At 45.0% G+C, this 23,457-nt stretch overlaps 2 protein-coding genes across 2 annotated transcripts in view; both read right to left on the bottom strand.

Annotated features, from left to right (window-relative positions):
- TDRD12 (tudor domain containing 12) overlaps nt 1–4,684 on the bottom strand; it is a gene marked incomplete at both ends in the record, with an annotated part of 109,580 nt that extends 104,896 nt beyond the window's left edge. Inside the window, one exon of the mRNA XM_080703546.1 lies at nt 4,457–4,684. Within this exon, the coding sequence (XP_080559672.1) occupies nt 4,457–4,684 (228 nt within the window). The remainder of the gene's footprint in view (nt 1–4,456) is intronic.
- Nucleotides 4,685–11,618: 6,934 nt separating this feature from the next.
- NUDT19 (nudix hydrolase 19) lies at nt 11,619–23,202 on the bottom strand (the record flags this gene model as incomplete). The annotated part of the gene is made up of 3 exons (XM_080703545.1): nt 11,619–11,824; nt 13,640–13,847; nt 22,546–23,202. The coding sequence occupies 3 exons, from the start codon at nt 23,200–23,202 to the stop codon at nt 11,619–11,621; spliced, it is 1,071 nt and encodes a 356-aa protein (XP_080559671.1).
- Nucleotides 23,203–23,457: the final 255 nt, after the last annotated feature.

The raw sequence follows: 23,457 nt of genomic DNA, 5'->3' as shown, positions 1-23,457 counted from the left end.
GGAGGCTGAGACAGGAAGATTGAAGGTTTAAGGAAAGCCTCAGCAAGTAGTGAGATTCATCAACCTAGATCTTGTTTTCAAATAAAAATAAAATAGGTCTGGAGGGTGTAGGTCAGAGGTAGAATGCCCCTGGGTTCAATCTCCAGTGCCACACCCACAAAAAGTAGTAGTAGTAGTAGTAGTAGTAGTAGTAGTAGTAGTAGTAAAGATCATGTTATAGTACAAAGAAAAATGTGCTCTACCAGTAAGGACAGGTGTACACAAAGTGTGAACCAAGCTTCTTGACATGTAGACTGACCCAAACATAGTCAAACTGCAAGCCTGCATAGTTCATCAGAATCACAACATCTAAGCCTGGCATGGTGGTATACACCTGTAATCCTAGTACTTGGGAAGGTGAGACAGGAGAATAATAGGTTTGTAGCCAGCCTCAGCAAATTAACAAAGCCCTCCGCTACTCAGTAAGACCCCCTTTTTTTTTTTTTTTTTTTTGGTGTGTGTGTGGTGCTGGAGATTGAACCAAGGGGCAGTCTACCTCTAAGCTACACCCCCCAGGCCAATTTTTTATTATTATGAAACAGGGTCTCAATAAGTTGTGGATGGCCTCAGTAAGTAGCTGAAGCTGGCTGCAAACCTGGATCCTCTGGTCTCAGCCTCTCAAGTACTGGGATTACAAGTGTGTGTCACCACACCCAGGGCTGGGGGCGTAACTCGGTGGTAGAAGGCCCCTTGGTTCAATCCCCAATACCATGCCCCAACACACACACACACACACACACACACACACACACACACACACACACACAGAAATGAGAACCCAAGATAAGATGTCCAGATATTGTAATTCACAGGTGAGGATTTAAAAGCAGCTGTCAACACTGGATGTGGTGACTCAGGTTTGTAATCCCACACTTGGAAGGCTAATATAGGAGGATCACAGGTTCACAGTCAACCTCAGCAATTTAATTAGACCTTATTTCAAAATTAAAAAATAAAATAGTGCTGGGCGTATAACTCAGAGGTAAAATGCCCCTAAGTTCAATCCCTAGCACCAAAAAAAAAAGGAACAAAAAAAGCAGCTATCATAAATATGTTCAAGAATTTGAGTAGCCAGGCATGGTGGCGCATGCTTGTAATCCCCACTCTCTGGGAGGATGAGACAGGAGGATCGCACAGGTTCGAAACCAGCCTCAGCTACTTAGTGAGGCCTTCAGCAACTTAGTGAGACCCTGTTTCAAAATAAAGAATAAAAAATAGGGATGGGGTGTATCTTGGAGATAGAATGCCCCTGGGTTCAATCTCCCAACACCACACACACAGATAAAAAAAGAGATGAGGATGCCCATGCCTGTAATCCCTGTAGTTGGAGGCTGAGAAAAGAGGATCATAGGTTGAGAACAGGAACATAATGAAACTTTCAGGAACTCAGTAAGACCTTGTTTCAAAACCAAAAATATAAAGGGCAGGGGTAATGTTCTATCCCCAATACCAAAATAAATATAAATAAATAAATATAAAAAGAGCTAGACGTGGTGGCACATACCTGTAATCTCAGTATTTGGGAGGCTAAAACAAGGATTGAAGGTTCAAGCACAGACTCAGCAAGTAGCTGAAACTTGACATTAAATGAAAAATCAATGACAAAAAACAAATACCATATGATTCTACCAATGTAAGGTTAAGTGGTTAAAGTCAGAGACACAAAAGGTGGGAAAGTAGTTGCCAGGGACTTGGGAGACAGGGTTTTAAGTTATTGTTTATGGGGTACAAAGCTTCAGATTTACGAGATGAAAAGAGTTCTGGAGATGGATGGTGGTGATGGTTGCTCAAAATTCTGAATGTATTTAATATCATGCAATCATAAGCTTAACAATAGCTCTGATAAAAAAGTTACAATAATTTTGTTTTGGTGGTGGTGGTACTGGGGATGAAATTTAGAGGCATTCTACCCCCAGCCTTATTTTATTATTTTGAAACAGGGTATCACTAAGTTGTAGATGGCCTCACTAAGTTGCTGAGGCTGGCCATGAATCTGCAATCCTCCAGTCTTCACTTCCTGAATACGAGGATTTCAAGCGTGTGCCGCCATACCTGGCTATAAATTCAATTTTACTACTATATTCCGGCAGTGAATGTTGGCTATTTAAATTTAAAAACATTAACATCTGCCACAGCACCAAAAACCAGGAACTTTTAGATATAAATCTATGAGTATGTAACTTTCTTAAACATATTTGACATAACAGTTGGGTGTGGTGGTGCATAACTGTAATCCTAGTACTTGGGAGGCTGAGACAGGAGGATCATGGGCTGAAGGCCAGCCTCAGCAACTTAGCAGGATTCTGTTTTAAAATAATAAAATAGGGCTGGGAATATATATACAGCTTCAAGGTAGACTGCCCCAGGTTCAATCCCTAGCATCACACACACACAAAAAAAAAACTACAACTCTATCCACTAAGCAGTAAACCCAATATGCTTTTTCAGTAAACTTGACTAGTCTTAAGAATCTCCTATGCAGGGCGTGGTAGCACAGGCTTGTAATCCCAGTGCTTGGGAGGCTGAGACAGGAGAATCGCACAAGTTCGAAGCCAGCCTCAGCTACTTAGTGAGACCCTGTTTCCAAATAAAGTATAAAATAGGTCTGGGAGTATAGCCCAGAGGTAGAAAGCCCCTGGGTTCCACCCTCAGTACCACAAAAAAAAAAAAAAAATCTCATACAAATGGAATCATTCAGTATTTGTTTCACTGTGACTGACTTAACATCATGTCCTTAGGGTTCACTCATGTTGAAGCATTTGTCAAAATCTCTTTAAGGTTAAGTAATATTTACATTTCATAGTACCTATACATACCACATTTTGTTTATCCAGTTACTTACTGACACACTTGGAGTAAAGAAAAAAAATTTTTTTTTTTTTTTGGTGGTACTGGGGGATGGAACCCTTCTACCTCCGGGCTACACTCCCAGACCTATTTTATATTTTTATTTGGAAACAGGGTCTCTTAAGCCAGCAGAGCTGGCTTCGAACCTGCGGGATCCTCCTGTCTCCGCCTCCCAAGCGTGGGGATTACAGGCCTGTGCCACCACACCCGGCAGAAAATATTTTATCTGTGTAAAAACAGTATTAATCTGGCCAAGTGGTATCTATATGGACAGAATATTTGTTCAGAGGGTGAGCTAAGTAAAAGCCAGAAGTGGAGGCATATCAGAGTTGAGGGGATAAACATAAAGGCCCAGGCCCAAATGAAAAGAGAGGTTCCTAAGCAGAAAGCAGTGAGTCCAGCTCCTCCTGCCAACATTCTGCTATAAGTGGTAGGATTCCTAGACAGCAAAGAGTCCTGTAGTTTAGAGAAATCTGACCACCACATTTAGGATAGAAAACATCTGATTTGTGGAGAGAAGCTTGCCAGATAAATCTAAAACACCTGATGTCTCAGCGCAAATGCTCTGTAAGGGCGGCTTCAAATGTCCGTGAATCTTTACTCAGATGAATTATCTTAAAGCTAAAAGCAGGCACTGGGCGTGGTGGTGCTCACCTGTAATGCCAGTACTTGGGAGGCTGAGACTGGAGGATCCCAGGTTTGTGACCAGACTCAGCCATCTAGCAACTCTAGCCTCTTGCAACGCTGTGAGGCAGAATCAAAATAAAATAGGGCTGGAAATATAGCTGAGAGGTATGTCCCTGAGCTCCATCGCAGTAACACACCCAACAAAGCAGGAAAGCTGATGGCTTTAAAAATCCCATCATTCGCTATGTCCCTCTCCTCTACCCACTAAAGTACGACTCTTATTTTTATTTATTTATTTATTTATTTATTTATTTATTTAGTGGCACTGGGGATGGAACCCAGGGGCCTTCTACCTCCGGGCTACACTCCCAGACTTATTTTATATTTTGTTTGGAAACAGGGGCTCTTAAACCAGCTGAGGCTGGCTTCGAACCTGCGCAATATTCCTGTCTCAGCCTCCCAAGCGCGGGGATTACAATAAGCGTGAGCCACCACGCCCGGCTTAAAGTACGACTTTTAAAGTGACCTGTATTCTGTCCACTAATCCAAGCCCACTGCTGCGCTCTGGTAAATTCCTCCCTCCAGTTTCCAATCTCTGGTGTCAGGAGCAGCATCCATGGACCCACAAAGGGGAGCGGTCCAGGGGCGGCCCAGGTGGCCGAGCCCGCCGGGAGCGAGCGGGGGTCCTGGCCACCGCTCCCGCGCACCGAGCGCCGGAGCCCGCGGGGAGGGAGGCGGGTCCTCCGGGCAGCGCGGACCGGAGCTGCCCGGCGCAAGAACCCGTCCGAAGGCGCGCACGGGGCACCTCCCTCCCTGAACTGCGGAGACCCCGCTAGTGACTTGAGTTTCTTAGTCCAGAGCAGCCCGCGAGCGCAGCGGGCACGCTGAGGCTGCCCGTGAGCGGCTTCTCGGACCCACGCGGACGGCCTTTCAGCGAGCTCACCTTCAGCACCAGGACCTCGGACATCCCGCCGCGCGGGCTCGGAGCCGGCGGGCTCGCTCCTCCAGCCCCGCGCCCAGACGACCCGGCTCCCCCGTCCAGCCTCCCGCCCGGCCGGGCCGCCCACCTCGCGCGCCGCCGTCCAGCCCCGCGCCGGCCGCCGGGACCGCGCTCACACCCCCGCGCGCGCCGCCCCGCGCAGGCCTGCAGCGGGCCGGGCCGGGCGTCCATCGCAGGCGCGCGGGGTCCCGTCGACCAACGGCCGGCGCCCCCCACCGCGCAGGCGCGGGCCCGCCTACTATGGGCCGGCGCCCCCCACGGGCGCGCGGGGTCCCGTCTACACACCGCCGGCGCCCCCCACAGGCGCGCCGGGTCCCCGTGTACACACGGCCGGCGCCCCCCACCGTGCAGGCGCGGGGCCCGCCTACTATGGGCCGGCGCCCCCCACAGGCGCGCGGGGCCCGTCTACACACGGCCGGCGCCCCCCACAGGCGCGCGGGGCCCGTCTACCAACGGCCGGCGCCCCCCCCCCCACAGGCGCGTGGGTCCAGTCTACACAAGGCCGGCGCCCCCCACAGGCGCGCGGGGCCCGTCTACACAGGGCCGGAGCCCCGCCCCCCGCAGGCCGAGGCCGGCGTCTAACAGTCAAGCCCCGCCCCCACCCCGCAGGCTCCGGGGGCCCTGGCGTCCACCCCCCACCCCCCTGCCTGGTGGGGAGTCGTGGGAGAACCGAGTGGAAGCCCACGCCGCCTCCAAGGCCTAGACGCTGCTGCTCTCCGGCTTACCTCTCCCAGGATATAATGGCCGCCTGCGAACTGAGCCAGTTTGTGGTTATTGCTTTGCAAGGTGGCCCCTCTTCCCACGCCTGCCAGGGCGTCCTTCCTGAACAGCAGACGTTAGCTGGCAGCCCAGGCCGCCAGTGAGCCTCAGGTCCTCCCTCTGGAAAGGCTCTGCCCGGGCTTTCCAAACACCCGGGCTGCCAGTTGTAGGAGGCTTTGCTTTAGTCTGTTATAGTTTAGGTGGTTGCCACCACCCAGTGAGCAGTGGGCCTTTTCCCCACAGCCAGTCTAGAAATAAAAGCCAGGAAACTTCCAGATGCCAGCAGCAGGGTTTTATTTATTACATGCAGAGGGAGAAAAAGGAGAACATCAGTGGCCATCTCCAAAGAGACTGGAGGGTCCAAGTGGAACGCTCCCTCACTAGAATGCCTGGCCTCAAACAGGGTCTTTTGCTACCTGTCTTTCCCAGGCAAGCTGTACAAACCATGGCCCACTTTTTATTTTTGTTCCACCCACCAAATGCAAGTGCTGAGGTGCCTCCTTTGTAATGGCAACTACATGAGGGGATAGATGGTGTTTCTTAAACTTTATTTTCACAAGAACAGCCAGTATGTCCTGAACTCACCAAGCTTAGTCGTGCTAAATTCCAAGGTCTGTAGCTTTCTGTAACTTTTTAGGACTGAGCATCTTACCTTTTACCATAGTACTCACAAAGCAAGTCACCGTTTTTATTTTTGGTGTCTAGGCAATAGCCTATCTGCAGCTCACCCTCGATGAGACTTGTTTATTTAGGGACAAATGAAATCATCTACCTATAATCAGGTCTGATCCACAGAGAACAAGAATCAGAGGCCAGATTAGGCTATAGCAGGTCTCTTTATTCACCAGTTAGGCTCAGACAGCAAAGCTTCAGGTCTGAGCCCTGAGCTCAGAACATGCAAGTTTTTATACATTTGCTAACTTTCAGAAGAGAAGGGTGAGTGAGAGATTTATTTTGCCTAATATAACGAAGATGCAGAAGAAAAGCAGTACTTAGTATTTACTATTTCTCTTTTCACTAGCAGTTATGTCTTAGCTTGTGGCCCAGCTTTGTTCTCCAGGGGATAAGGCTTTATTCTTCTAACTTGTTTCTAGGCTTCTAGCCAAGAGTCCTCTTCAAAGACATAGCTGGCTCACTCATGGCCTGGTCACATTCCCACTTGACCCCCACCTTCCAGAAAGCGTTAGGGTTTTGGGTGGTCGCCCCCTAGTTGTGGATTCTTCTCCTTGGTGATTATAGAAATAATAGCAGAGAGACTCAGTTGGATTTAGTGCAAGGCAAATAGATTTAATGCACAGCAAAAGTAGTGGAGAAACATGACGGAGAGCTTGGAACCAAGAGAGAATTTCTCTCCCTTAGAAAAATGTGGAGTTTATATGGGGGTTCTGTACCAGTTTGGGGAAACAGTAAATGTGCCAGTATTGGGAAATAGGTGGGGGAAAAAATTCTGGTATTAGGGAGCTAGAAGCTTTAAGAGAAGGGCTACAGATTTCCAGGTGCCCAGAGTGATTAGCAAGAGAATAAAACCCAAAAGCCTTGGGTCTTTTTACATTTCTAAGAAAAGGAACTTCCTCAAGGATATGGGGGATTGCCATGAGCCTCCAAAAGATCCCAGACTCCAATGATATCAACTAACACGTTTTGGAGTGTAACAAAGGTCTAGGGTCTGTGCTGGAGACAGGGCAGGTCTACAGGAATCTCCACATCAAAAGACCTGTTCCGGAGAAAGGGTGGATCTAGTCGGGTCAGTTATAAAATACTGAAAGGGGAATCAGACTAAGAAATAGGGGAGATCAAACTAAGACAGCAAGACAGGATCGTTTCTCCCCCACTTCTCTCCCCTTACCCTGCTTGTGCTGACACCACACTTGTGGTTAACAAAGGGAGAACTGTGCTCCAGCTGCATAGCCGGCTGACCTCGACAGTTACAACCTGGAGATAGCCTTGAGACTAAACTAAGGATGCAGACGTGCTTGAAGCTGGATCCGGTGGAAGGATCACTGTATTCTTGGAACAACCACAAGGTTGCTGATGTTTGCCAAACCTTTATTCCTTTGTTTGTAAGACCTATAAAAACCCCTGCACCCAAAGCTCGGGGCTCTCAGCCTCTGTTCAGCTTTGCTGATCATGCTTTGAGCCCCAGCATGCTGGAAGAATAAAACCTTTGCTTTTGCATGAAGAGAGTGGCTTGGGGTCCTCCTTGGTTGTCGCGCGGGGCGCCGATCTCAACAATACTCTGTATCTGAAAAGATTTCGGTGACTTCAAGTTACCCTCCTATACAATCTCTGGTATAGGGCTTTATTCATCTATATTCTAGCTTTCCATCTTTGTAATAATAAAGTGGCTTAAGCTTGCAGAGTTCAGATTAGAGTTTTCTATACCTAGTTCAGAACAAGCAGCCACGGCTACATCTCTCTCTCACCATGACTGGAACAGTTTCAGGAGCCCAACAGGGTCCCTGGAAAAGTTCCAGCGCCGTAAGTTTCCCAACCATAACAGGTTCCCTATGCCTATTTTGCAGCCCTATTGCTATTTTTGCTTACACTAGCATAAAATATAGGTGCCCTTAGCCCGCCTTGTCATCATCCACATTTAAGGATGATGTTTCTTCCCAAGACTGGTTCTCAAGCCTGTGCCTTCAGTATTTCTATCTTGGTTACCAAATTCATCAATAAGCTAGTCTTATTTTTTTTTTAATTTAGTCTCATCAATAGGCTAGTCTTATTTAGTCTGTGTGTGTGTGTGTGTGTGTGTGTGTGTGGTACTGGGGATGGAAACCAGAGGGATTCTACCTCCTGAGCGACCCCCTCACCCCCAGCCCTATATTTTAGTCTTTATTTTGAAACAGGGTCTCACTGAGTTGCAAGGGGCCTCGCTAAGTAGCTGAGGCTCTCCCCGAACCACAATCCTCCTATCTCAGTATTCCAAATGCTGGGATTACAAGTGTGCGCTACCACACCTGGCTAGTCTGTTCTTTATTCTACTATCGTCCATTATCATATGAGAGGATGAATGGTGTTTTTAATGCTTTAACTTCTTTGTAGGGTCTGTAACTTTTGGTTTCAGGTTTATCTTGCTGTGCTGACAGGCAGCTTGTGAAGCAAACTTATGCCTGTCTGGTTTTGTGTGTGTGTGTGTGTGTGTGTGTGTGTGTGTGTGTTTTGTTGTTTTGTTTTTGTGGTACCAGGGATTGAACCCAAGGACATTTTACCTCTGAGCTATACCCCCAGCCCTATTTTTTATTCTTTATTTTGAAACAGGGTCTCACAAAGTTGCAGAGGACCTCATTAGGTTGCTGAGGCTGGCCACAAACCATGATCCTCTGGTCTCAACCTCCCAAGTACTGGGATTGCATATGTCACTAAGCCTGGCTTGCCTGTCTGTTTTAACCCTTCAAATGCCTGCTCTGCTTTGGGACAGTGTATGGAATGAGATTATAATCCATTTTGGACTAGAAAGGCTATGCCCTATCTTTCCACGCACCTGGGCTTCCAGTGGATGGCCCTTCCCAGGTCTCTGTCAGAGGCACTCTTAGCATCACCAAAGTTCTCAATCTACAGCTTCATGTGCCAGGTTCTTCCTGCACCTGTATTTGTATTGTTTCAGCAGCACCCAGGTCTCTAAACATTGAATATTTCTAAGTCTCTGTTTTCTCATCTGAAAATTGGGACTTAATGGTTCTGAGTTAAAGGAAATTATACTGTGAAACAAAGGACACCCAAGAAGTAGAAAAAGAAGGTTAGCTTTCAGTGCTGTCTCAAGAATCTCCAACAAACAAGTGGATCAGCAGTGTTCCTTACAAAATTAAGTAGCCACTGGTCACAGTGGTACATGCCTGTAATTCCAATACTTGTGAGGCTGAGAAGAGGACCACAAGTTCAAGGCCAGCATGCAGTAACTTAGCAAAATCCTGTTCAAAATAAAATGGGCTAGCAGTATGGCTTGAGGGTAGAATCCCCAATACCAAAAAAATAAAAAAATAGACACCACAACTGGAAAAAGGGGCCTAGATAGTTTCACAGATGAATTTGTTCTTGGATTGAATGCAGGAGTGTTCTACCTCTGAGCCAGATCCCCAGCCCTTACTGCCCTATTGTGTATTTTTTTTTTTTCTCCTGTGGTGCTGGGGATTGAACCCAGGAGCATTCTACCTCCAAACTACACCCCCTTTATTTTGAAACAGGTTCTCACTGAGTTACAAAGGGTCTCATTAACTAGCTGAGACTGTCTGCAAATTGTGATCCTCCTGAAACAGAGGATCTCAGGCTCACAGCCAGCCTCAGCAACTTCACGAGTCCCTCTACAACTTAGACCCTGTTTCAAATTCTCAAAATAAAAAATAAAATAGGGCTGGAGGGTGTAGCTCAGAGGTACAAAAAAAGAAAAAAGAAAGAAAACTTTATTCTCTCCTAGGATTTATTTTTATGGCTAAGCCAATAATCTGCACACTGGATGTTATCCTGTATTTAATACTGGTTTTCTTTAGGGTACAATAACAGAGACCCCAGAAAAAAATTGTTCAATGATCTAAGTTTGTCTCAGGGCAACATAAGCTCAAAAGGTCTTGAGATGGGAAAAAGCTTTGAGTAGTTGAACAGGCTTTTCTGAAGGGAGTACAGATAAACATGCCTCCCTTTTTTTTTTTTTGTGGTACTGGGGGTGGGGGGTAGAACCCAGGGGCTTTCTACCTCTGGGCTACACCCCAGCCCTATTTTATAATTTATTTGGAAACAGGGTCTCACTAAGTTGCCAAGAGCCTCACTAAGTAGCTGAGGCTGGCTTTGAACCTATGTGATTCTCCTGTCTCAGCCTCCCAAGCACGGGGATTACGAGCGTGCACCACCATGCCTGGCTCAGCCCTTTTTAAAAATGTATTTGTGGAGGGGTATTGAGGATTAAACCCAGGGGCATTCTACCTCTGAGCTATACCCCAGCCATATTCTTTTTTTTTTGGTGTGTGTGTGTGTGTGCGCGTGTGTATGTGCATATGTGTGTGTGTGTGTGTGTGTGTGTGTGTGTGTGTGTGTGTGGCACTAGGGACTGAACCCAGAGGCATTCTATCTCTGAGCTAAACACCTGTCCAAATTTCATTTCTTATTTGGAAACAGAGTCTCACTAACTTAGGGAGGGCCTCACTAAGTTGTCAAAGCTGTCTTTGAACCTGAGATCCTCCTGTCTCAGCATCCCATATATATATACACACATACTCATAGAATATATATGCATATAAACATATATATATATATATATATATACACATACATATTTAAATAAAAACTAGTCCCACATTTATCACATTTCCTAAAATGATCCATAACAACTCCAGTGGTGCATGGTGAGAAGCAACATCTCTTGGCTGTGGCACTAACTAGCTGCATGGCTGATTATCAGTTCTATCAAGTGAGGTTTCTTTTATTTTTTATTTTTGGTGGTACTAGGGGTGGAACCCAGAGACTTTCTACCTCTGGACTATACTCCCTGACCTTTTTTATATTTTATTTGGAAACAGGGTCTCACTAAGTTGCTGAGAGCCTCACTAAGTAGCTGAGCCTGGCTTCGAACCCATGCGATCCTCCTGTCTCAGCCTCCCAAGTGCGGGGATTACAAGCGTGCGCCACCACGCCCGGCTATCAAGCGAGGTTTCTTTAGTCCCTTCCTGGTAATATTCTTTGTGAGAATGAAAGAACACTACGCCCTAGAGCAAAGATCATTAAGGAGAATTTTAGTAAAGTCAGAAGTCAGATGGAATGGTAACACCTACAGTAGCTGTATCTGTGGACCATTTACTGAGAAGGTAAAGGTAATACTTTGCATAGGCAGCTATCACATATATGGTGGGTTATTTAACTGCACCCCTGGCCTCTCCCCACTAGTTGGTGGTAATATCCCCTCAGTTGTGACAACAGAAATATACCCTGACATAGCCAAATATACCTAAGGACAAAAGCACCAAGGTTGAGAACCAATGCTCTGGATATATTCCTCTAATCAAGATCAAATAATACCAATTGTATCACAGCCTTTATTTTATTGGTATAAAAACTATACCAATATTTATTTTATTTTCATAAAATAAATCCACTGGGCAATGCATAATATAGTCAAAGATCTCGAAGTATAATTAGTATTTTAATGATTAATTCCCACCTTTAATCAATAAATTATTCCTCTTTAAAGGAGATAAAAAATTACCCACTCACCATACGGAAAACAAATCTCATTAATTTAACACTGTATCTCTCTAACCTCTTTGCATTCATTAAATAGCAATTCAAAGCATAAAAATTGATGGGTTTTATATGGCTTCATATTTCTTTAACATACTAACTGAAATAACCTGCCACCCTACAAATGGCTCTTTTGTACTACAAAGTTCTTAGGATAAACGTGTTTATATTTTGCTTGAACAGTCACATGGATATCATAAACATGGCGACTATGTATCACTATTCGGTGAAATGTCTTGCCTTCCTTCATGATTTCTTCAGTCTTTTTTTCAGTACTCAAAACCTTTTCAAAATTGTCTGAATCTTCTACGTATAGTTCATCTCCTGAAAAAAAAAAAAAACAATAAACATTCAATTCTACAAAGTATTATTTTATAAATATCCCAATATACTGGTGACATATAAATCAGTATCAATTGTATGTATTTGGAGGTGAGTAATTAAGTAACCCTAATTTTATGAGCTTAGTTTTTTTTTTTTTTTTTTATGAGTGGAAAAAATTGAACTCAGGGATTCACATATGCTGAGCAAGCTCTCTGCAACTGTGCTATATCCCCAAGCCCTCAATTTCTTTCTTGTAGTGTGTGTGTGTGTGTGTGTGTGGGTGTGTGTGTGTGTGTGTGTGTGTTTTACTGGGGATTGAGCCCCGGGCATTCTACCTCTGAGCTATGCCCCAGCCCTATTTTATTTTTATCTTGAAGCTGAGTCTCTAGGTTGATGAGACTCTCACTACTTGCTGAGGCAGTCCTCGAACCTGTGATTCTCGTGTCTCAGTCTCCCAAGTACTAGGATCACAAGCATGCACCATCACACTCGGCCTTTCTTTTGTTTTTAATATCCCCATCCTCTCTCTATCCCCCAACTAAGAACTTTCTTGGGCAAATAAAAGTTTAACTGGTATGTTTTTATTGTGAACTGTAACCGTGTGTGTGTGTGTGTGTGTGTGTGTGTGTGTGTGTGTGTGTGTGTGTCTGTGTGTTGCTAGGGACTGAACCTAAGGGCATTCTGCCTCTGAGCTACACTCCCAGCACTATTTTATTTTTAACTTTGAAAATGGGTCTCACTAAGTTGCAGCGGGCCTCATTAAGTTGCTTCCCAATTACTAAGATTACAGGTGTGTGCCACCACACCCAGCTACAATCATCAACAAACATCCTAGTTCTAGTAAGTTCATAGTTTACAGATCTTCATAATTCAAAATTAAAATGTAAGCCAGGCATGGTGGTACACACCTATAATTCCAGTACTTGGAAGGCTGAGACAGGAAGAACTCAGGTTTAAGGACAGCCTCACCAAATTAATGAGGCCTCTGCAACTTACCAAGACCCTGTTTCAAAATAAAAGTCTAAGAGCCGGGCGTGGTGGCGCACGCTTGTAATCCCCACGCTTGGGAGGCTGAGACAGGAGGATCCCATGGGTTCGAAGCCAGCCTTAGCTACTTAGTGAGGCTCTCAGCAACTTAGTGAGACCCTGTTTCCAAATAAAATATAAAAAAGGTCTGGGAGTATAGCCCGGAAGTAAAAAGCCTTTGGGTTCTACCCCCAGTACCACCAAAAAATAAATAAAAATAAATAAATAAATAAATAAAAGTATAAGAAATAGGTCTGGGAATGTAGCTCAAAAATAAATAAAATTAGGCCGGGCGTGGTGGCGCACGCTTGTAATCCCCGCGCTTGGGAGGCGGAGACAGGAGGATCGCACAGGTTCGAAGCCAGCTATGCTGGCTTAAGAGACCCTGTTTCAAAAATATAAAATAGGTCTGGGAGTGTAGCCCGGAGGTAGAAGGGCTTCCAGGAACCCCAGTACCACCAAAAAAAAAAAAAAGAAAAATAAATAAATAAATAAAATTAATAAAAGTACCACAAAAATAAAATTAAAAGTGAGATAATATATGAGAAAGAATGTTGTGAATGACTATGCAATGCACTTACATAAGTGTGTGTGTATCTTTGTATGTGTGACATTCAAGATTTCTGGTTATAATACTATGAATATTTTATAGATTTTGACCTTATTTAATTAATACCATATAGGCTATAAAACATTAATTGTAATGCATGTCTCTGTGCTTGGCAATACTGTCAGACCAGTGCACTGAATGTGAATACCAACAAAAGCACTTTTGCTTCAACAATTTACCTGGTAAAAGCTGGAGCATCCCATCAGCAGTTGAAAACGTGATTGGCAGCCATCTTTCAGTCCCTTCTAATGCACGATCCAAACAAAATTTGTGCAAGTCAGAGAGCGAGGCAAAGTTTTCAAGTCTTCTTATTTCATAGAACTGTGGGGGTGCCAACCAAATTTCTTTTGATATAAAACTTTTAGTTGCTTCTGATGGAGATGACCACTGTGAAAAACAAAGGTAGGGATTCCTCAGGTTATTTCCACCACAAGATTGAGTACATAAGATCTAATGGAAGATTTAATTTAGGGGGGTAATGTTTTTGTTGTATGGATTGAACACAAGGGCATTCGACCTGGAAATGAGACCTGGAAAGATGATACCTGAAGAATGAGCAATTACCTGGAAGCTTTAAGACTCTCTCTCTTTAAGTTCACTCACCATTTTTCAAATTCTCCCCACAGTGGAGAAACCTTACAGAATATACATGAGTCACACATGGAAGTGCAGCTAAATTAGCCTTATTACAATGGGTACTGTGGATCCATCCTAAAAACACTTAAAACAAACCTCAAAAGGATTAAATTGATTTGTATAACTTTAATGCCTGTTAGGAAAAGTCCAATGCCTTTTTTTTTTTTTTTTTTGCGGGTCTAGGGATGAAACCCAGGGGCATTCAACCTCCGAGATATACCCCCTGCTCTATTTTTTATTCTTTTATTTTGAAACCGGGTCTCACTGAGTTGTGGAGGGCCTCACTAAGTAGCTGAAGCTGTGCTGGAACAGCAATCCTCAGGTCTTAGCCTCCCAAATGCTGGGATTTTACAAGCGTGTGCTACCACGCCCAGCAGTCCAATGCTCTTTAAAGGACTATGACAAAATCTAGCACTCAACAAAAAATATCCCAAATCCAGTAAAAAAATTCAAGCCATAACAAAGCAAGAAAATGTGATCAAAGAAGAAAATCAGCCATTATGAAACATCAGTTCAAAAAGAAACTCAAATGGCCAACAAATGCATGAAAAAATGCTCAACATCATTAGCAATCAGAGAGATGCAATCAAAACTACCCTGAGATTTTACCTAACTCCAACTAGAGTGGCAATCATTCAAAACACAAACAACAAATGCTGGTGAGGATGTGGAGAAGTGGGAACTCTTAATACATTGTTAGTAGGATTACAAATTAGTGCAACCACTTTGGAAAACAGTATGAAGGATCCTCAGAAGAATGGAATGAACCTACCATATGATCCTGAAATACCACTTCTGGGTATCTACCCAAAGGAATGGAAACCAAACTACCAAACTAATGCATGCATATCTATGTTCCGAGCTGCACAATTCACAATTGCTAAACTATGGAACCAACCAAGATGTCCATCAACAGATGAATGGATTACAAAAACTATGGAATATGTACACAATGGAATTCTACTCAGCCATAAAGAAAAACAAAATTACATCATTTACAGGGAAATGGATGGAACTGGAAAACATTATGCTATATGAGATTAGTCAGTCACAAAAAGTAAAAAATTGGATGCTCTCCCTAATATATGGGAGATAGGGAGAAAAAAGGTCATAGAAGGAACTCTAGACAAAGAGCAAATAAGGTGACCTAACTGAGGGGGATGAGAGGAGGAAAGAGGGAAAATGCCTAATGTACACGATGTACATTCACAAACATATCAAAGTCAATCACTAAGTCAAACATGAGAAGGAGGGAAGGGGGAGGGAATGGGGTGGGAATTGGGGAAGGGCTAAATGAGTAATGTGTGCATGTATGCCTTAATGGGGTACCATCATGTACCCTATTAAGATGTATGACAACAATATACCAATAAAAAAATTTTTAAATAAAACATCAGGAAATTAAAAATATGATAAAGTTAACAGAAAAGGTCATTAGCCCATTGTTGTGTGTCACATTGGTTCAGAGATGTCAAGGAAAACATTAACATTAACATGTGGGGCATGTACTGTCCACCTGTGTCCTTGGTGAGTTTTAGCCTTTTTAAAAGTTGTTTACTGTGTCAAAATCTTATAATGATGAAAAACAGGGCAAGTATGAAGACTTTGGGTTATGACTCTTTTGTGTGGTTGATAATTGTTTTGCCTAGGTGTGAAGGCTTGTTCTTGTTAGCAGTTAGTGTAGCTCTTGTTGACAATCAATACAGGCTAAGCTACTAACTATTAAAATGGATAAATTAGTAATGTAAGTAAACAAATTGTGCCTAAGAACCAAACATCAACAGCCAAATAAAATATATACCTGTGACCACTGATGTATCTATATCTGTATATCTAGATTCATTTAACTATGTCAAGAGTTTATAAGTTAAAGGTATATGGGTTTTATATTGTGTGTGTGTGTGAGCTGACTAATAAGATTTTCTTTTTCATTCTGATTCAAAGATTTAGCATTAAGACCTGGCTTACATTTGTCCTGAGTAATCTGTCAGATAACAAGTTTATCTTTTATTGTTAATGCTGTTCTCTAAAATTATAAAAATCTAGAGCTATCTGACCTTTGACAATACTGTTAGCTTACATAGACTTACAGTTTGTAGTCCAGTGTAAAATGGGTCAGTGGACTACCAGGGCCAAGCTAGTGTAAAAATGGGTCAACTTTCAGAAAACCCTGATGGATATATTAGTGGATTTCAAAACCTGGCTATTATGTTTGGTCTAACAAAAATGTGAGGTATATCCTGTTGTGCCTCTGGTACTCAGACTCCCATTAATCAGCTTTTAAGTTTGGCCTTTAGGCTTTCTCAACAGTGGAGATGAGGTAGATAAAATTAAGTACCAGAGGAAAGAAATGCAGGCACAGGGACAAGCCCATTTAATAGCCCTGGCATTGGGTAATAAGTCCCTACCTTCTCAGATATGAAAGGCTTCTTCTAGAGAGAGGGAAAGGAGCTAGAGGCCTAGCACCAGCCATTACTGCAAAGTGCCTGGGTATTTTGTCGAGGACTGCCCTGAGTGGAGTCCATCTGCACCTGGGCTATGCCACCTCTGCAAAGAGGAAACATTGGAAAGCACGTTGCCCTCACCTGTAAAGGAAAGTAAGATTATCTGCTCTCATCATGGCTTCCCTCAAAGACTGAGGATGCCCGAGGCTCGGGCAAGGCCCCCTCTGATCAGTCCTCTAACCAGCTGGATATTGCAATAAAAAGGTCTGGGTGACTCTTCAGGAACAGGCAAAATAGTTTTTGTTTTGTTTGTTTGTTTGTTTTTCAGATACAGGGCTTAGTTCTCTGCTTGCTTTCTAAAGAGACCTATATTGTACCTGGGGCTGATAGTACCCCAGGGCCAAATTTGTAGTGTCTTAAGCCTGTAAAAAGGTAGTATAGTAAATTCAGAATCAGGCTATGCAGTAGTGAGCCTTCAGGAGGTAATAAAAAGGCTACCTCCTCCAAACACTTCAGGGACCTGGTCAAGCATCTCCCCATTAACCTATGTAGCAAAAGTCCAAGTTCTTAGCACTCCTGGAACCACTTAACCACAGAGACACAATTTCTGGATTCATTAAGCTTGTCCCTTTTGGAGACTTTGCAGGAATAAGGCCCTAAATCCAGGAGTAAGCTTCCAGATGCTGACAAACCCTGTGAACACTATTCCTGTGAGCCTTTAAAAAGGATTGGGGTGGTTCTGGGGGTGGAACCCTGGGGCTTTCTACCTCTGAACTATACTCTCAGACCTATTTTATATCTTATTTGGAAACAGGGTCTCACTAAGTTGCTGAGAGCCTCACTAAGTAACTGAGGCTGGCTTCGAACCTGCGCAATCCTCCTTTCTCAGCCTCCCAAGCGCAGGGATTACAAGAGTACGCTACCACGCTCAGCTATGGCTCCTACTTTTTGGACCATATCTGCTAAATTGTATTGAGCTTTGTTTCTCACAGACTTAAAGCTGTCAAGCTCCAGATGAGGCTCCAGATGATATGCCAGATAAAAATCTGCAGGAGCCCCTTGAACAGCCATGGACATTTCAAACATCGGCTGATCTAACCCGGAGTGACTTCCTTGCACCTTCAAGGCTGGGGCCCCACCTCAATCCCTCTCAGCATGGCAGTAGCTCAACTGACTTTCTTCATCCCCATTCCCTTTGACCTGACAGGTGTCAGAAGGTTAAAAAGACTTCAGCTTCTCAAGGATTTGACAAAAATTAACAGCAGTGGAAAATGAAGTAACTTCATTTTGTTTTCTCTACTATTTTGTAACTATAATTGATTGTGCAAGGTTCAAAATATGTGATTCTTGTCAAACAGGATCTAGCCAATCAAAACATTCTGGTTGGCCTAACACCTATATATGGCTCGGAGCTGTGTGTTCCTGTCCTAGCCTTCTGCTAACAGCTAATTGGCTTCTGTATCTGGCTTGTTTGCAATAGCTTGTGTGGTGATTGGGTTAATCTTACTGGTCCCTTGTTATTATAAAAGGTTACTGTTGCCTGGCATCAGCACACCCCTCCAGTCAGATTTCTAGACTAAGGGTATTGCCACTGGCCAGCTAATGAAGGCTTCGATTGGCACATACCCCTCTGGACTCTCAAATCTCTCATTTCTTGCTAAACCTGCATACAACAAAAGAAATATAAAACATTTAAAAAGAACTAAATATTCTAGAGTTGAAAATACCTGGAATGAAAAAATCAGGGATGAAAGTATAGCTCGAGGCTAGAATGGCCCTGGACTCAATCCCAAGTACCACCAAAAGGGGTGGGGGGGGCCAAAATAAAATATTTAGAGGATTGTCAGAAGATCTCAACTACTAAATGTTTTCTGAGCCTGGAATGGTCGTGTATGCCTGTAATGTACTTGGGAAGCTGAGATAGGATTCCTATGGTCTCTGGAGGCCACTTGCTGGGTCTTTCGGGTCTGACCCTTCTGACTTACAACTATCCACCTGCCTGATGGAGTTAATAATGCCTACCCGAATGAGCACCCAGACTGAATAAGACCAAATAGAGGAAAACATCTGAGGTGCAGCACTTACATGGCCTGTTAAGTACCAGCTGCCTTCCCTTTTCAGGGCCTTTCTTTCCTCTCTCTACTCCAGAACCATGCCACTTAGTGAGACCCTGCTTCAAAATAAAAAGACTGGGGGTGGAATGCAAGGTCAGAACACCCTAGGTTGAATCCCCAGTACAAAAAAAAAAAAAAAAAAAAAAAAAAATAGTAAACCTGGTAAATGTGTAGGTAAACATAAAAGACAGTTTTCTTAATTACACAGTCTTAAAGTTGGGTATGGTGAAAGAAAAAAAGCTATCTTTTTTTTTTTTTTTTTTTTTTTTCTGATGGTACTAGAGATTGAACTTAGGACCCAGGGGCATTCTACCTCTGAACCACACTAAGTAGCTGAGGCTATTCTCCTATCTCAGCCTCCCAAATCCTGGGATTAAAGCATGTGCCTGGCTTTTTTTTTTTTTTTTTTTTCCCCTCAGTACTGGGGAGGGAACCCAGGGGCATTCTACCTCCAAGCTACCCCAGCCCTATTATTTTTGTTTTGAAACAGGGTCTCAGTTGCAGAAGGCCTCACTTGCTAAATAGCTAAAGTCATCTGAGAACCATTATCCTCCTATCTCTGAGCTACACTTTCAGCCCTTTTTGTATTTTGTTTGGCAACAGAGTCTTACTAAGTTGCTGAGAGTCTTCATATGTTGCTGAGACTTTCCTTGAACCTGTGGTCACTGTCTCAGCCTCCCAAGTACTAGAATTACACGTGAACTTTCAGGTCTGAGGCAGGAGGATCACAAGTTCAAGGCCAGCAGGGCAATGTTAGTGAGACCCATCTCAAAATAAAAAGGTCTGGTGATGTAACTCAGCGATAAGGTATTTGTCTAAATAGGAACAGGGCCTTGGGATCAATCTCCAGTTCAAAGCTAGCCTCAGCAATTTAGCAAGGCCCTCAGCAACTTACGAAGGCCCCAATTCAAAATAACAACAACAAAAAAATAGGGCTGGGGGTGTGTTCAGAGGTAGAATATCTGAGTTCAATCTCAAGTACCACAAAAAAAATCCAAAAAAGGCATTAAAGAATATAATATATAAATACCAGGAGAGAAGAAATGGAAGTACAATTGTCCCTTAGTACTTGTGGGGAATTGGTTTCAGGACCTCCCAACCCCCAAATCTGTGGTTGCTCAAAGCCCTTATAACAGCACAGTATTTGCATAAACCTATATATAGGGCATATATGTAATATACGTGTGTGTGCCGGGCATGGTGGCGCACGCTTGTAATCCCCACGCTTAAGAGGTGGAGACAGGAGGATCGTGCAGGTTTGAAGCCAGCCGCGTGCACTGGCTTAAGAGACCCTGTCTCCAAATTAAAAAGTATAAAAATAGGTCTGAAAGTGTAGCCCGGAGGTAGAAGGGTTTCCAGGAACCCCAGTACCACCACCAAAAAAAAAAAAAAAAAAAAAGTGTGTGTGTGTATCCTGTATACTTTAAATCATCTATAGATTACTTATGATACCTAGTACAACGTGCTATGTAAATAGTTGTTATACTGTAATATTTAGAGAATAATGGCAAAAACCTGTACACAGGAGGATCACACAGATTCGAAGCCAGCCTCAGCTACTTAGTGAGGCTCCCAGCAACTTAGTGAGACCTGTTTCCAAATTATAAAATAGGCCTGGTGGTGTAGGCTTGGAGGTAGAAAGCCCCTGGGTTCCACCCCCTTGTACTACACGTACACAAAGCCTGTACACATTCAACACAAACATGATTTTTCCCCCAATATTACTGATCTGTGCTTGGGTAAATCCACAACTATGGACTCTGGATATGAAACCCATGCATTTGGAGGGTCAACTGTATATTGTTGCAAGGTTTTAACACTATGCAATGAAAGGTATATATCACAAATCTTAGAGTAACTGCAAAGAAATAAACCGAGATGGTAAAACAGAGCCGGGCATGGTGGCACATGCTCCCAGTACTTGGGAGGCTGAGACAGGAGGATCCAGGTTCATGGAAAGCCTGAGCTACTTAGTGAGTACCTCACAACTTAGTGAGATCCTATTTCAAAATAAGAATAAAAAGATCAGGTTGGGGATATAGCTCAGAGTAGAATGTCCTTGGGTTCAATTCCTAGCACCACACACACACAAAGAGAAATGACAAAACACTGACAATAAAATTCAAACCTAAAATAAATCAAGAGCCAGCCTTGGTGGCACACACTTGTAATCTCAGCATTTGGGAGGCTGAGACAGGAGAATCATGATTCTCAGTCAGCCTCAGTTACTTACTGAAGCCATTTACAACTCTGTGAGACCCTGTTTCAAAAATAAAAAATAAAAACTAGGACTGGGGGTGTATCTCAGAGGTAGAATGCCCCTGGGTTCCATACTCAGTACTGCAAAAAATTTAAATCAAAAGATGAATATAAGCGGGGCGTGGTGGTGCACACGCTTGGGAGGCAGAGACAGGAGGATCGCGCAGGTTCCAAGCCAGTCTTCACTGGCTTAAGAGACCCTGTTTCCAAATATAAATATAAAAATAGGTCTGGGAGTGTAGCCCGGAGCTAGAAGGGCTTCCAGGAACCCCAGTACCACAAAAAAAAAAAAAAAAAAAAAAAGAATATAAGATCAATAGCAAGGTGGAAAATTTGAATCTAATCTTACAATAACATTAAATACAAATAAACAGTCCAATTAAATGAAAAATTTTCATGCTGGATAAAAAGCAAGAGTATCCCAGTATTTGGGAAGCTGAGACAGTAGGCTCACAGGTTCAAAGTCAATATCCACAACTTGGTGAGATCCCCTGCAACTCAGTGAGATTGTTCCAAAATAAATTTTTAAAAAGGGGACGGCTAGGGGAAGAAACCAGGTGTGATGGCACACGCTTGTAATACCAGGTCTTGGAAGGCTGAGGTGGAAGGATTGCAGGTTCACGGCCAGCCTCAGCTACTTAGTGAGGCCTTCCACAACTTAGTGAGACCATTTCAAAATAAAGAAAATTAGGGCTGGAAGTGTAACTCAGAGGTAGAATGTCCCTGAGTTCAAGCTTCAGCACCAAAAAAAGAAAGAAAAGAAAATGTAGAAATAGGGATAAAGAAGAATATTTCATTTAATAGTGAATCCACCAAAAAAAAAATTTCAGCACTAGAGATGGAACCCAGGGGCATTCTACCTCCGAGCTACACCCTCAGCCCGATTTTTAATTCTTTATTTTGAAACAGAGTCTCCCTGAGTTGCAAAGGGCCTAAGTAGCTGGGGCTGTCCTCGAACCATGATCACCCTGTCTCAGCCTCTCAAATGCTAGGATTACAAGCACTACCAAATCTTAACAGTCCTGAATTTGTATGTAGTATATTGATAAGAAAACTTCAGAAATACATGAAGCCAAACTTGATAGAAGTTTAAGAAATAAAAAAAAAAATCCACCATTAGTTGAAGATTTCATCATTCCTCCCTTGGTATTTTTTCTGGAACAAGTGACATGAAAGACCTGAAATCAATTCAACTTTTTTTTTTTCCCAGTACTGGAGATGGAACCCAGAGGCATTCTATCTCTTAGCTACATCCCCAGCCCTATTTTTTATTTGGAAAGAGGGTCCCACTGAGTAGCTAAGGCTGTCCTTGAACGGCGATCCTCCTGTCTCGGACTCCCAAATGCTGGGGGATTGCAAACGTGCGCCAGCACGTCCGGCCTTCACAACCTTACATTTTACACTCTTTAGAACAGCAGAAAACATCTTTTTATGTCTAAAAGGGAACATTCCCCAAGGTAGACCACTTCGTGGCTCTAAAACAAATTTCAAGAAATCTAAGAAGACTGAAATCATACCAAGTCTGTTCTCCTAGGAAGCAAATTAACCTGCAGTGGAGACGCGCCGCGCCTGCCTCGGCCTGGGGCTGCGGCCTCGCCCCCGGGCTCCCCCCGCCACCGCGCGCGCACCCACCTGGCTGTCCACCACCTCGGCCAGGTCGGGGTGGACGGGCGGAGGCTCGGACAGGCAGCACAGGAAGAAGGCGGTGTCGAAGCGGCGGCCGCCCGGGCGCGAGAAGGGCGTGAGCCAGGCGCTCCAGCCGCGCAGCGCCCAGATGTCGGGCGTGCAGTCCAGCTGCGCGCACAGGCGCAGGAACAGGCGCGGGTCCCGCCGCACGCGCGCGCGCCAGGAGGCCAGGTCGGGCGGCGCGCGCAGGGCGGGCGCGGGCACGAGCGCGGGCGCGCAGCCGCGGCGGCGCAGCAGCAGCACGCCCGCCTCCTCGAAGGCCTCGCGGATGGCGCAGATGCGCAGGGCCACGTCGTCCGGCAGCGCCGCGGCGCCCTCGCCCGCGCCCGCGCCCGCGCCCTCGTCCACGGCGGGCGGCGCGGGGCCCAGGCCGAAGCGCGGCGGCCCGTGGTGCGGCGAGAAGAGGCCGAGCCAGTCGGCGGCGCCGTCGGCCGCGTCCAGCACGCCGCCCGGGAAGACGTGCGCGCCCGGCAGGAAGGCCTGGCCCGCCGCGCGCCGCAGCAGCAGCAGGCGGAAGCCCTCGGGCCAGCCCGCCGCCAGCACCACGGTGGCCGCCCGCCGCCAGCCGCCCGGGCCCGGCCGCAGGGGCCCGCTCACGCTCATGGCGCCGACTCCCGCGGTCGAGGCGTCCGCGCCGCGCCGGCCCGGGCGCAGGCGGAGGCAGAGGCGGGGCGCCGCGCCGCTCTCGCGGGACACGGGCTCGCCCCGCCGCCCTCACTGCACAGAAGAACCCCCGCCGCGCCCGAGTGTGGAGCCCAGTCCTGAAGGGCGGCCTCAGCACCGACCGACACGCTCAGGAACTGAGCGAGACTGGATCAAATAGAAGACAGCGGAATAGGGCTGGGGGAGTAGCTGCTA

The sequence above is a fragment of the Muscardinus avellanarius genome (genome assembly GCF_963383645.1).
Source record: "Muscardinus avellanarius genome assembly, chromosome: 10".
In the NCBI taxonomy this organism is placed as follows: Eukaryota; Metazoa; Chordata; class Mammalia; order Rodentia; family Gliridae; genus Muscardinus; species Muscardinus avellanarius.
This window is presented reverse-complemented; position numbering and strand designations above follow the sequence as displayed.